Source organism: Gracilinanus agilis, chromosome 3 (assembly GCF_016433145.1).
Source record: "Gracilinanus agilis isolate LMUSP501 chromosome 3, AgileGrace, whole genome shotgun sequence".
NCBI lineage: Eukaryota > Metazoa > Chordata > Mammalia > Didelphimorphia > Didelphidae > Gracilinanus > Gracilinanus agilis.
In genome coordinates this window covers 488,761,446-488,776,142 of record NC_058132.1, presented here as the reverse complement: position 1 = coordinate 488,776,142, position 14,697 = coordinate 488,761,446, and the positions used below count along the sequence as shown (strand labels likewise).

Here is a 14,697-nt window from a genome sequence, read left to right as displayed (position 1 = left end):
AGGGAGGGGGGAAGAAAGGGAAATAAAATAAGGGGGGGGGGGATTAGGGGGCCTGGTTAAAAGCAAAACACTGGTATAGAAGGAAACAGTGAATGAAGAAAGGGCAGGACCAGGAGAGGAAATCAAAATGTTGGTGTATACACAGGTGGTAATCATAACTCTGAATGACAAATGGGATGAACTCACCCATAAAAGGGAAGCACATAGCAGAGTGGATTAGAAACCAAAATCCTACCATATGTTGTCTACAAGAAACAAACATGAAGCAGGTAGACACACACTGGGTAAAGGCTGGAGCAAAATCTATTGGGCTTCAACTGAGAAAAAGAAGGCAGGAATCTTAATCATGACATCTGACAAAGCCAAAGTAAAAATAGATCTGATTAAAAGAGATAAGGAAGGTAATTACATCCTGATAAAAGGCAGTTTAGACAATGAGGAAATATCAGTTAAGGTGTATACACCCAATGGTATAGCATTCAAATTTTTAAAAAGAAACTACTGGTAGGGGCGGCTGGGTAGCTAAGTGGAGTGAGAGTCAGGCCTAGAGACAGGAGGTCCTAGGTTCAAACCCGGCCTCAGCCACTTCCCAGCTGTGTGACCCTGGGCAAGTCACTTGACCCCCATTGCCCACCCTTACCAATCTTCCACCTATGAGACAATGCACCGAAGTACAAGGGTTTAAAAAAAAAAAGAAAGAAAGAAAGAAACTACTGGAGCTTAAGGAGAAAACAGATAGTAAGAGATGTGAATGAAATCTTAGAAAAATTGGAGAAAAATAAATAGGGATAAAAAGGAACATAGATTCTTTTCAGCAGTACATGGTACATTCACAAAGATTGACCATGTACAAGAGCATAAAAACAAGGCAAACATGCAAAACAAATTGCAACTTTTTCAGATCATAATCCAATAAAAATAATAATTAGTAAGGGTACATGGAGAGGCAAATCAAAAATTAATTGGAAACTAAATAATGATTCTCCAAAATTTGTTAAAGAACAAATCATAGAAACAATAATTTCATTAAAGAGAATGGCAATGATGAAACATCCTTATCAAAATTTATGAGATGCAGCCAAAGTACTACTCAGGGGGAAATTTATATCCTTGAGTACATATATTAACAAATTAGAGAGGTCAGAGGTCAATGAATTGGGCATGCAAATTAAAAAACCAGAAAGAGAACAACTTAAAAATCCCCGGATAAAAACTAAATTAGAAATTCTAAAAAAAATCGAGAAATTAACAAAATTGAAAGTAAAAGAACTACTGAATTAATAAATAAGACTAGAAGCTGGTACTTTGAAAAAACAAATAAAATAGATAAAAGTACTGGTTAATCTAATAAAAAGAAAGAAGAAAACCAAATTAACAGTATCAAAGATGAAAAAGGAGACCTAACTTTTAATGAAGAGGAAATTAAGGCAATCATTAAAAACTATTTTGCCCAATTCTATGGCAATAAATATGGCAATCTAGGTGAAATGGATAAATATTTACAAAAATATAAACTGCCTAGATTAACAGAATACTTAAGAAATAGAATACTTAAATTGAAAAAACCATCAAAGAACTCGTTAAGAAAAAATCCCCAGGACCATAATGGATTCACAATGAATTCTATCAAACATTCAAAGAATTAATCCCAATACTATACAACTATCTGACATAATAAGCAAAGAAAGAGTACTACCAAATTCCTTTTATGACACAAATATGGTTAACTGATTCCAAAGCCAGAAAGATAAAAAAAACAGAGAAAGAAAACTACAGACTGTTTTGAGCAGGATTCCAAATGGAATGGGGAAGCAGGAAGTGTGCTCTCTCTCTGAGACAGACTCCATGGTGGTAGGGACAAGTTGTAACTTACCCCAGGAGACCTCAGAGGAAGTGAAGTTTGTACCCTGCTTCCCTGGGATCCTGAAGGAAGTTTGACAACTACTCGAGGGAGATTTTTGGTAGAGACTATTAATCCCAACCTGAACTGCAGGTTAACTTGGGCTGGGTTAGCTCTCAGAATCTACCCACCTGAGAGAACAGCTTGTGGTCCTGGGAGCTGCAACATCGCTAGAGTATGTCAGGAACTCTGCTGTGAGAATACCCACTTCAGTCCTGCTATCCTTGGGCCCTGCCTTGCTTTAGGTCTCAGTTTAGTGTAGATAAGTCCCCCCCCCACCCCCGACCCTGTGGTTAGCCCTTAATCTGGAAATGTAGAAACCCCTATTCCCATCCTTTACCACAGTTCCCTTAATTAAATTTGTTATAAACTCTTGTCATTTGCTTGCTAGTTTCCATAGGCCCCTTGTCTAGATGGTGCAGGGTGACAGGCCTAACTGCCACTTCTAACAGACATTTTCCTTAGCAGTTAAACCCAGTCTCCCTAACTTGTTAAGTCCCCATATTTTGTCATTCCTGTCTCCTGCACACCCTTCTAGGCCCACATTTAATATTTAAGTTAACTCCCCTGGTTTTCCCCATAAGAAGACCAACCTCCTTAATGAACATAGATGGAAAAATCTTAAATAGAATACTAGCAAAAAGACTCCAGGCAAGTGATCAAGAGGATTATTCATTATGATCAGGTGGGATTTATACCAGGAATGTAAGGATGGTTCAATATTATAAAAACCATCCACATAACTGACCATATCAACAAACAAACCAACAAAAATTACATGATTATCTCAATAGATGCAGAAAAAGCCTTTGACAAAACACAACACTCATTCCTATTGAAAATACTAGAAAGTATAGGAATAAAGGGCCTTTCCTAAAAATAATAAACAGTATATATTTAAAACCATCAGCAAACATCATCAGCAATGGGGATAAATTAGAAGCCTTCCCAAATAAGATCAGGAGTGAAACAAAGATGCCCATTATCACCTCTATTATTTAACATTGTACTCCAAACACTAACAGTAGCAATTAGAGAAGAAAAAGAAATTGAAGGTATTAAAATAGGCAATGAGGAGACCAAGCTATCACTCTTTGCAGATGACATGATGGTCTACTTAAAAAATCCTAGAGAATCAACTAAAAAGATAGTGGAAATAATCAACAACTTTAGCAAACTTGCAGGATACAAAATAAACCCACATAAATCATCAGCATTTCTATATATTTCCAACACATCCTAACAGCAAGAGTTAGAAAGAGAAATTCCATTTAAAATCAAACTAGACAACATAAAATATTTAGGAATCTATTTGCCAAGACAAACACAGGAATTATATGAACACAACTACAAAACACTTTCCACACAAAACTAGATAGTAACAATTGGAAAAGCATTAATTGCTCATGGGTAAGATAAGCAAACATAATAAAAATGACAATCCTACCCAAATTAATTTACTTATTCTGTGCCATATCTATCAAACTACCAAGAAACTTTTTTACTGAATTAGAAGAAACTATAACAAAGTTCATTTGGAAGAACAAAAGACCAAGAATATCAAAGGAAATAATGAAAAAAAAAATTTGAAGGATGGGGGCCTAGCAGTACCAGATCTTAAACTGTACTATAAAGCAGTGGTCATCAAAACAATTTGGTACTGATTAAGAGACAGAAGAGGGGATCAGTGGAATAGAATTAGGGTAAATAACCTCAGCAAGACAGTGTATGATAAACCCAAAGATCCCAGCTTTGGGGACAAAAATCCACTCTTTGACAAAAACTGCTGGGAAAATTGGAAAACATTATGGGAGAGATTAGGTTTAGATCAACATTTCACACCCTACAAACAAGATAAATTCAGAATGGGTGAATAACCGGAATATAAAGAAGGAAACTCTAAGTAAATCAGGTGAACATAGAGTAGTTTATTTGTCAAATTTATGGGAAAGGACAGATTTTAAGACCAATTAAGAGTTAGAAAATATTACAAAATGAAAAATAAACAATTTGATTACATTAAATTAAAAAGGTTTTGTAGAAACAAAACCAATATAATCAAAATTAGAAGGGAAACAACAAATTGGGAAAAAATCTTTATTACAAAAACCTCTAACAAAGGTCTAATTACTCAAATATATAAGGAGCTAAATCAGTTGTACAAAAAGGCAAGCCATTCATTCCCCAATTGATAAATGGGCAAGGGACATGAAGAGGCAATTTTCAGATAAATCAAAACTATCAAGAAGCACATGAAAAAGTGTTCTAAATCTCTCATAATTAGAGAAATGTAAATCAAAACAACTCTGAGGTCCCACCTCACACCTAGCAGATTGGCTAACATGACATCAAAGGAAAGTAATAAATGCTAGAGGGGATGTGGCAAAATTGGGACATTAATGCATTATTGGTGGAGTTGTGAACTGATACAACCATTCTGGATGGCAATTTGGAACTATGCTCAAAGGGCTTTAAAAGACTGCCTGCCTTTTGAATCCAGCCATACCACTGTTGGGTTTATACCCCAAAGAGATAATAAGGAAAAAGACTTGTACAAAAATATTCATAGCTGCGCTCTTTGTGGTGGCAAAAAACTGAAAAATGAGAGACTGTCCCTTGATTGGGGAATGGCTGAACAAATTGTGGTATATGCTGGTAATGGAATATTATTGTGCTAAAAGGAATAATGAACTGGAGGAATTCCAGGTGAACTGGAAAGACCTTGAGGAACTGAGGCAGAGCAAAAGGAACAGAACCAGGAGAACACTGTACACACATATATCATGACAAATCAAATGTAATGGACTTCTCTACTAGCAGCAATGCAATGATCCAGGACAATTCTGAGGGACTTATGAGAAAGAACACTATTCACATCCAGAGAAAGAACTGTGAGAGTAGAAACAGAAGAAAAACTGCTTAATCACATGGTTCAATGGGGATATGACTGGGGATGTAGACTCTAAAAGATCACTCTAATGCAAATATCAATAATATGGAAATAGGTCTTGATCAATGACACATGTAAAACCCAGTGGAATTAAGCGTCAGCTATGGGAGGGGGAGGGGAGGGAAAGAACATGAATTATGTAAGTATGGAAAAATCTTCTAAAATTAAATAAAATTTTTCAAAAAAAAAAAAAAAGCAAGGGGAGGGGGCAGCTAGATGGTTCAGTGGACTGAGAGCCATGCCCAGAGTAGGGATGTCCTGGGTTCAAATGTGGCCTCAGACACTTCCTAGCTGTGTGACCCTGGGCAAGTCACTTAACCCCATGGCGTAGCCCCTACCAGTACACAGTATTGAGTGATTCTAAGACAGAAGATAAGGTTTTATTATTATTTTTTTTAAAGGGAAGAAGAGAACAACTCCAAGTAGGAAGTTATATAAATGTAGAAGTACTTACATTTTTACTAGGTACACACATGGGTGTGCCTTGTTTCACTTGGCCTGCTTCAACAATCACACCCATCACTATTGGATCTCGTGAGTTGAAAATAAACTGAGGGAGTATTTTCATTTTACAGGGGAATACTGCAATATGCCTAAATAAAGAACAAGGAGGATTTAAGCTGGTATGCTGGTTTACTTTTCCAAAGAGATATCCAAAGACACACACACAACAATCTAAAGTTATCATCCTTGCCTCCTAAGTGCAGTGTGTAGTCCAGATTGCACTGGAGTTAAGGACCAGCCCTGGAATGCCTCCCCAACAGCCCTGCCTTCAACTAGTAAAGGGCTGTGGAAGAGGCACACCCACGTACAAGGTAAGTGGCCCAAGCTAGGACTCATGAAGCCACAATCATTTGATAGCTACTGGATCCCCAATAAGCTTAAAACCAAAAGGTTTATTATCTGAATGTCCTGCTCTTGACAAAGGTCCTTTAACATCAAATTCAAGGCTTTCTCATTTGGTGGTGGTGACAGTTATAAGCCCTTTATTCTGCTCCATGAAGAGACCTATCTTCCCCAGATTTAGAAACAATCCTTTCAATGTTTGGTAGCTGTTTAATGGCTATCAAACTAGGATTTTAAAAAGCCAAAATTCTAGTCACTTGGGTTTCTTTGGGTGATGTGAAAACTTCAAAAGTCTGTTCTGTTTTTGACTCTGCTATTAAACATTTAAACTTTATCACCCAGTATCCAAGTAACTAACACCCATCAACTTACTTGAATTCTTCTTGCTTCTGTTTCTTATAGTCTTGCCTATATTTTGTAAAGGCATCAAACAAATGGTAAATAATTTCTGCACTAAAAATTCGGACTCCTAAACTGTCAGCCATTTCCTGAGCATCACGTTCAATCCTCACATCAAAGGCCAAAATGACTGCATACCTGCAAATTAAATTAAATCAATCATAAAGACAAAGCTAAGAACATGCCACAGAGAGCCATTTCCAAAAGAGGAAAATAACAAAGTGAGCTAAATAACTGCTTTAGAAAAATTAATAACACAGAAATCACTTACTGAGGATCATGTTCCAACATCACTGAAGCCTTCATAACATCTTTTTTATGAACAGGGCCTATGTTAATTCCAGCATACTATTAAGGAAAAAAAAAAAAGGAGGCGTTAATAGCCCTGCCACTGAACATTAGCTATACTGTTAATCAAACCACAGGTGTTTTTGTTTTTTTTTTATCAAGTATCTACTAAGTGCCAAATAATGGGCTAAGAAAAGGAAAAAAACAGTCCCTGGTCTCATGAAGAGACAGCATGTCAAAGAAACAACAACAAAAAAAAAAGGTACGAACAAGTTATAAACAGGATAAATCAGAGATGATCAACAGAGAGAAGATATTAGCATTCAGAGAGAAAGCAAAGGATTCTTGGAGAAGACCTAGGAGATGGAGGAGAATTCTAGGTATGGGAGGCAGCCAGGAAAAATGCCCTGAATTGGTCAATGGCCTATTGAATACAAGAAAAGCTAGTGTTACTGGATAGGGCCCCCTTTCTCTGGAGTTTCTTGCCACAGTTTCAGTTATCTGCGACCAACCTGAGGCACACACCCCACATCCACTCCCTGCAAAAATAGCCCATGCTGCTTCCATTTGTGCTTATTTTAGTGGGGTTTTGTTAGATTTTCTTGGTGGGGGGTGTTGCTTTGGGAGGCTATAGAGTACTGGGTGGAGGAGCCAGAGCAGGGAGAGAGGGCACGTATACATGAGGTCACATTCTATCCATGAGAGGCCTCGGAATGTATCCCTTGGGCTGTGAGGCCCTCCTGTCCACAGAGGCAATAACAGGTGTAAAAAGACTGGGAAGGTAAAGGGCAGTCATGAAGGATTCTCAAAGCCAAAAAGATGACTTCTACTTGGTTGCAAAGGCAACAAAGAACCACTGGAATTGGGAGGGGATCACTGATAGCTGAGTGGACAGGGAGAAGACACAATGCAGAGATCAACCACAAGGCCACAACAATGGCCCTGGTGTGAGGTGAAGGAGTCCCTGGGGAGAAGGTACAAAGGTGAGACCGACAGAAGTGGCCAGTGATGGATACAGGGCAGAAGAAAGAGAAGAGTCAAGGATGCCCCTGAGGATCTGACCATTTGGGCAGCTGGGAGAGCAGCAGGGGCCCTTAGAGGAACATGGAAGTCAGGAAAAGGGGAGAGTCTGGGGAAACAGCAAGGAACATTCTGGCCATGCTGGATATAAGATGTTAATGGGATGTCTCACTAAAGATGTCTGATATACAATTGGAGATGGGAGAATGGAAGTGAGGAGGAAAGACAGGATGGACAAGCTGGCCTGAAAATCATCTGCTGAGAGGGGAGCTGATGGGATCATCAAGGCAAGGGTCAAGGGGTAAATGAGAGGTGGGCCAGGGCCAGAGCACGGCCAGGGACATTGGGGGTTCACACAGGGTAACAATCCTAGAGAAAAAGGAGCTCTATGGTGTCAAAAGCTGCAGAGGTCAAGAAGGCAAAGGCCTGAGAAAAAGCCATTAGATTCAGAAAGTAAAAGATATTTGGTCACTACGCTTCATTTGAGGTCAGAAGTGGGTCACAGCAAGAGGCCCCAAGTGTAGACATAAGTGGGGGCCCTGAGTGTAGACAGCCTTCATTATGAGTCTAGCCACAAAAAGGAACAAGATAAAGGACACCAACTAACAAGAAAGGGCAATAAATATAGGCTGAACAACACCCAAAGAACAGAGTATACTGAATGACAACAACACAAGTCAAGTTTAGAAGCGGCAATGGGGAACAAGGAGTAACAACTCCTCTACCACAACTGGTGATTCACCAATTAAGAGAGAAAATACAACTGGTGCTGGAGAGCCAGGGAAGCTGTGTCTGGAGGGAACTAGGTCTTGGCGGGTTTGAGAAAAAAGAAAAGATTTAAAATGAAATCCAGTTTTGCAGATCCAAGAATATTATCTTCCACGTCAATTTATTTACGGTTTTATTTGGGGGCTTTGGTTTTATGAGTACTCTCTTACAACAATGACCATATAATATGGAAGCTTATCTGGTATGATAATATGTGTATAACCCAGCTCAAATTGTTTACTATCTCCAAGGGGGAAAGAGGAAAAAAAGAGAGAGGGAGGGGACTTGGATCTTACATGTTGAAAACTGTAAAAATGTCTTTGAATAAAAAATAATGAAATCTAGTTTCTGAACTACAGAGCAGGCATTCCAGGGTGCACAAGAGAAAGTAAAAATAAGAGACATTAGGTGGAGGGAGACGGGAATCAAGCTGTAGTCAACAATGGTAACCCAGATTTCAGAATCACTACGATGGGAAAGAGTAAGACAGAGTAGAAAAATGTTAGTCCTGGACAAATAAGTCAATTAATTAAGATGGGTATTATTACTTACTGGTACTTCTGAAGTTTTTAAAAATTCAAGTAAAGCTTCTAAAGAGCCCAATGTGGACGCCTGAACATAGACACCTTTTTCTTCTAATTTGATAGCATTTAGTGTTTGCTTTAATTCATGAATCAATTCATCCTTTAAAAGAAAATATAAAAATAAGGCTCCAATGAAGAGTACCAACATAATAAATCCACTTCATCATATTCTCCTGAACAGGGCAGGCTAATTGCTCTAGGTATAAAGTATTCCTTATTTGAGAATACTAACAAAATTCCAAAAGGTTTGCCATATAACAAAAAACAGTATACTAAAGAGTCATGAGATAGGTAGTCAAGACCTTTCACTCTCCTAATCTCGCTATACATGAAGCTTCCTGTAAAATGGAGATTCTATTTGTTTTATCTCTTTACAGGGGGAGGTAAAAAGTAGATTACAGCTAAGAAGGTATAGCATTATAATTACCTCCAGCCCTTACAAAAAGAAGTTTATAAAAACAGAAAATTTCTCCATTTCTTTTCTTTTCCTCAAATTAAAAGTCTTACCGTCCATCTTAGAATCAATATTGTGTATTGGTTCTAAAGTGGAAAAGCCACAAGAGCTAGGAAAGGTGGTTAAGTTACTTGCTCCTGGTCGCACAGCTAGGAAATGTCTGAAGCCACATTTGAACCCAGGACCTCCCCCTTCTAGGCCTGAATCCATTGAACTACCTAGCAATCCTGGAAATCTCTAATTTCAATTGTTCCTAGTGTTGTGTTCCTTAGAAAATAGCAAAATTTTTTGGGGGGGAAATAAAATTGTGATTTCTGAAAAGGGATTAAAAAGCATCAGCAGTTAGAAATATTTAAATACTTTCCTAAAAGGCCATAATTGTACTAACTTTGTGTTCTTTGCTACAATTAGATATGCTCATCTGAAGAATATTAACCAAAAAATTCTTACTTTGAGAACTGGGACTTCGTCCTCTTTATGAGCCACTAGGAGAGGTAAACCAGCTAATGTTTTCTCCAGGTCTTTTCCAAGAATCTTTACACCTTGAGCAGCTTCTACTTCTTTATGCTTTTCATATTGGTTCTAAAGAGGGGGGAAGTATAAAAAGTTAAAGATTTTACCAGTATCTTAAAAACAAAACAAACAAAACTAACAGAGGAGGCCTATTGTGACAAGGGACCTCAGGAGGAAAATCTCAACACTGAAATTTCTAAAGTAAGAAGAGTAAAGCCAGTCTCTGGGTCTACCCAAGCTTACCTTCACTCGGAGTTCTTTCATGGGAGGAGGTAGCAGAAGACCTCTAATTTGGGTTACAATGGGACCTTCCACTCCAGGAACAATAATTGTATCTCCTTCCTTTAAACGCCCATTTATCAATATTACATCTATTGTAGTGCCCATGCCAGGAAGTGCTTTGACCTAGAAGAAACATTTATTTTTTAAGTGAAGGGGCTATATGCCACTATTCTACACGTGCATTAAGTTTAATATAGCAGTAAATACAATGATAGAATATCCCCATTAAAAGGACCCTCTGAGAAACAAAAGCCATTTACCTCCATAACTTGAGCTCTTAGTTCTTCACACTGTGCCAGCCTCTTGCTCAGCATAGTCTGAGTTAATTCGACAAGAAGTACTATCAGACTTCCCATACCATCTCCAGTATGAGCCGAGGTAGGTACCAAGGAGACAAACGTACGAGGGTCCTTATTTTCATAGAACAAAGCAGCATTTAAGCCCTGGGCAAAAAGAAGGCAAAATCAATGAGAAAATGGCAGGTTGTGAAATTGAGTGACTAGAAGTTGACAGGGAATGACTAAGTCACAACTCCATCTCTGCTGCTCAAAAAAGCTAATATGAAAAACAATGCTAAGTCAGACAAGGAACCTGAATGGCCTCCTTTTTATCTCAACTCAAGCTTCCCAAAATAAAAAGGCATACAGATGGTGAAATAATGGCTACTGGATACATCTCCATGAAGTAGGCCAGAAAAAGGCATTAAGAAAACAAAAATACTATTTCATTTTGTATTAGAAAAAAAAAAACAGAAGAAAAAGTTTTTACGCCATTTCACTGTCTTACTTGAAGAAAGAACTAACCTGCTGTGCAAACTCCACGATGATGGCCTTTGCCCGCTCCTCAAACTCGTCCTTGGTGTTCTTCTTCTGCTTCTTTAAAGTTGCTGCCACATCCGTATCTGGGCTCTTTTTCCAATCGTACAATCGATCAATCTAGAAAAGTTTCAGAACACTTCTAATGTTTCTGTTCAGAAACACACATATTCAGTTCAATAATTGTGATTAAGCATCTCTATGACCAAGTCTGCGTCATCTCAGGGTGCAAAAATAGACCTGATGCTCCCTCTGGGCGCTCTGCTTTCTTGTCTGACAGCTGCCTGGCCAATTTCAACAAAATTTGTCAGAACCAGGTGACTGCAGATGGTGATGACTATCAAGCACAGTTCCCCATGGAGACAGTCCTGTCTATACTAGGGGTATGGCTGGCACTGTTAACTAGCTAGTGGGGGGATAAAGAAAACTCATCTGAAAAATGTGTGTAAGGAACTATAATAGGACTGGAGATATAAGAATGATGGAAAATTAGGTAATTCCTGCCTTCAATCTGCTTATAATGGGGGGGGGGGGGGGGAGGAGGAGGGGAAGAGGTGGAGGCTAAGACATAAAGGCAAATGAATAGGATGAAAGTTAAATGGCAGTGGAATATGACTGCGCTATAACTAGGAATGATTGATATAATGAACAGAAAAATATAGAAAGCTCGTGGCCAGTGGGGATAAGGGGGGGGGGGGGTAGGTTGGTGTTGGGGGGGTTGGTAGGCAGCTAAGCAGAGAGAAAGCCAGGCCCAGTGATGGGAGGTCCCGAGTTCAAATCTGACCTCAAGACAATTCCTAGCTGCGTGACCCTGCACAAGTCACTTAACCCAAGCTGCCTAGCCCTCACCATTCTTCTGCTGTGGAACCAATATTTGGTATTGATCTAAGACAGAAGGGTATGGATTTAAAAAAAAAAAAAAAAAAAAAAAAAAGAAGACGACTTATGAAAAGATACCATCCTTATGCAGAGCTGAAAGGTCTCCAAGGTTTGTACCATGAAGACATTTTCAGACTTTTTTTGATATTCTGATTGGTTATGCTGATATTTTTTTTCCCTTCTCTTTTGTTTTTTTTTTAAAAGCTTTTGAAAATGTGTTATTTGTGGGGGATACAGGGGGATTATTTAGTGAGATTTTAAAATTTAACACATCTAATGAAAGAAAAACATTGTTTTTCTTTGTATCAGGAATACAGGAGTATATTAAAAATGAGCACCCTAGTGTCATATCAAATTATTCTAAAGATGCACACTAGCACCTGTTTAATCACATTTGTCTTCTTCTTATCTTGGTTTATCATGAAGCTCACTAGTGACCTGTAATACAAAGTTTGGTACTTGGGATTATTTCTAGGAACTCAATTTTCTACAATTATGAAGCTAACAACTTCCTCCATACCTCTTTGGCCCAAGGATCCCCTGATTGGAGAGGGTGGAGGAAGGGAATCTAAGAACTCTTCATAGATCCTTGATTTAAGGCTTATAGTGACCCTATCATATCACACCCCAGAAGCAGGTCTTTGGATCCCCTCCCGTCCCCATCAGTCCTCCCCACCCCCTGCTTTTTACTTTTAATGCACTAGTCTCCTCTTCATTAGACTGTAAGATCCTGGAGGGCAGAGACTATCTACTGACTGTTTTTATAGCCCTGTACTTAGTATAAAGTAGACACTTAATAAATGTTTGTGGATAGACTGAATTTAGTTTTTTTCATTCCCTAATTATTTAAGGTCTCTAAATTGGCTTACCACCTAGATTAATTATAAATTCCTCTATAGTGCAAAGTTCATATTATATTCTCCCATCATGCCTATGCCATAGTGGGAAACAAAAGGTACTTGATACTTGTTGAATTTTGATTATATAATTTGACAAAAGATCAAATCATAACCTCTTCAACTTAAATATACAGAGCAAAATGTCTAGTGATATATAAGTTAGGTATTCAACATGAGACTTCTAGATTAGCATTATAAATGTCACTGAATCTAAAACAAAGACTTTACAGTATTAAGAAAGTAAAACCTTTTAATTTAGCAATTAATATAACTCACCTTCAAGAGGCCATGGTGGCACATAGAGATTTTTTAAAAAGAACCAAGTAAGAGTTAAGTTAAGGGGTGGCTATGTAGCATAGTAGACACAGTGCCAGGTCTCGAGTCAGGAGGACCTGGGTTTAAATGTGACCTCAGAAACTTCCTGATTGTGTGTCCCTGGGCAAGTCACCTGATCCCAATTGTCTAGCCCTTACTTCAATTCTGCCTTGGAACTGATACCTAGTATCAATTCTAAAAAAGAAGGTAAGAGTTTTAAAAAAAAAAAAAAAGGAAAGCAACAAATAACTTTTTTTCAGATATAACTTTTTTCCTTTAATTCCTTCCCTCTGGGGTATTCATCAATGGGGGTAATGGCTGAACAAGTTGTAGTAGTATATGTTTGAAATGGAATACTATTATGCCATAAGATATGATGAACAGAACGAGTTCTGAAAAACCTGGAAAGACTTATATGAACTGATACAAAGTGAAGTGAGCAGAACCAGAACACTGTGTACCCTAACAGAAATATTACTGTACAATAATCAATTGTGAAGACTAAAATATTATCAGAAAAGCAAGGTTCCAAGCTAACCCCAAGGGGACTCATGATAAAAAATGATCCATGCAGCCAAAAAAGAAACCATTGGGAGTCTGTTTGCAGATTAAAGTATGTAATGTTCCACTTTATTTCCTTCATGAGTTTTTTTATTGCATGTGTGATATGTCTTCTGTCATTGCATGAGGAATATGGAAATATGTATTACATGAAAGTACTGGTATAACCAATATCACTATTTACCACCTTGAGAAGGAGAGAGGGAAGGAGAATCTGAATTGCAAAATGGCATGAAACAATAGCTAAAAATTGTTTCCCCATGTAATTGAAAAAAGTAAAAAAAAAAATTAAATTAAAAAAATTCCTTCCCTCTGTCCAAAATTAAGAAAGTAAAATCAGAACACAATCATATCTTATCAAGATTAGCAAAAGTAACAAAACTGACACAGATCAAAATAACTTTAAAAGAAAAGCAATCGCTTCTCTCTAACAACATTATACAAAGAAATATTTTTAAATTGTTATATGCTGACTAAACTGATACAGAAAATAGTCTACCACATCCTTAGATTCTGAACTAAAAGCATCTTCATAGATGGTGCTTTTAAAGCAGGCCTTTTGAAAACAACTATAAATATGACTCACAGACTTAGATATGTACCCTTCCTCCCTCTTTTCTCTTCTTCTCCCTCTCCCCACCCTTCTATCATACACACATACACTTTCTGAAGAGACAGCTTACCTTATTGAGTGCTACGACGAAGGGACATTTTTTAGATTTCAGTAGGTTGATAGATTCAATTGTCTGTGGCTCCAAACCATGCATAATATCAACAACTAAAATGGCAATATCACAAAGTGAGCTCCCTCTGTTCCTAAGGTTACTATTAAAAAAGGAGGGAAAAAAAGTATAAATAAAAAGATAAAATAAAGATCCATAAACTTAACTTATATTGCAGGATCATAAATCTGAAGCCAAAAAAGACCTTGAATGCGGTCTAAATGTTTCCTTTATAAAGGAGGAATCTAAGGCTCAGGGAAATTAAATGACATGCCCAAAACTGCAATAGTTTAGCAAGGACTAAAACACAAATCTTGACTTCACGCTCAGGGCTCTTTTTTCACTGCTTCAAAATTCTTTTATCCTCCTCTCACTATAAGTGATATTAACAGGACTCAGTGGGAAATGTGGTACAAATATGCCAGGTACCCTTAAACGTGTGAAATATCTGACCAAAATGAGGTATGGTAAAATTATACATCAAGTGAATGAATAAGTCCTA

The 14,697-nt window shown here is 37.8% G+C and overlaps 1 protein-coding gene across 1 annotated transcript in view; it reads right to left on the bottom strand.

The window, feature by feature from the left end:
* The window catches only part of EIF5B (eukaryotic translation initiation factor 5B), a 75,542-nt gene that overhangs the window by 5,044 nt on the left and 55,801 nt on the right, over positions 1-14,697 (bottom strand). The window contains exons 14-22 of the mRNA XM_044670431.1: positions 14,157-14,298; positions 10,808-10,939; positions 10,265-10,447; positions 9,966-10,127; positions 9,660-9,791; positions 8,724-8,855; positions 6,367-6,443; positions 6,069-6,233; positions 5,305-5,443 (exon numbers count right to left, since the gene is read on the bottom strand). Coding sequence (XP_044526366.1) covers positions 5,305-5,443; positions 6,069-6,233; positions 6,367-6,443; positions 8,724-8,855; positions 9,660-9,791; positions 9,966-10,127; positions 10,265-10,447; positions 10,808-10,939; positions 14,157-14,298 — 1,264 coding nt within the window. The remainder of the gene's footprint in view (positions 1-5,304; positions 5,444-6,068; positions 6,234-6,366; positions 6,444-8,723; positions 8,856-9,659; positions 9,792-9,965; positions 10,128-10,264; positions 10,448-10,807; positions 10,940-14,156; positions 14,299-14,697) is intronic.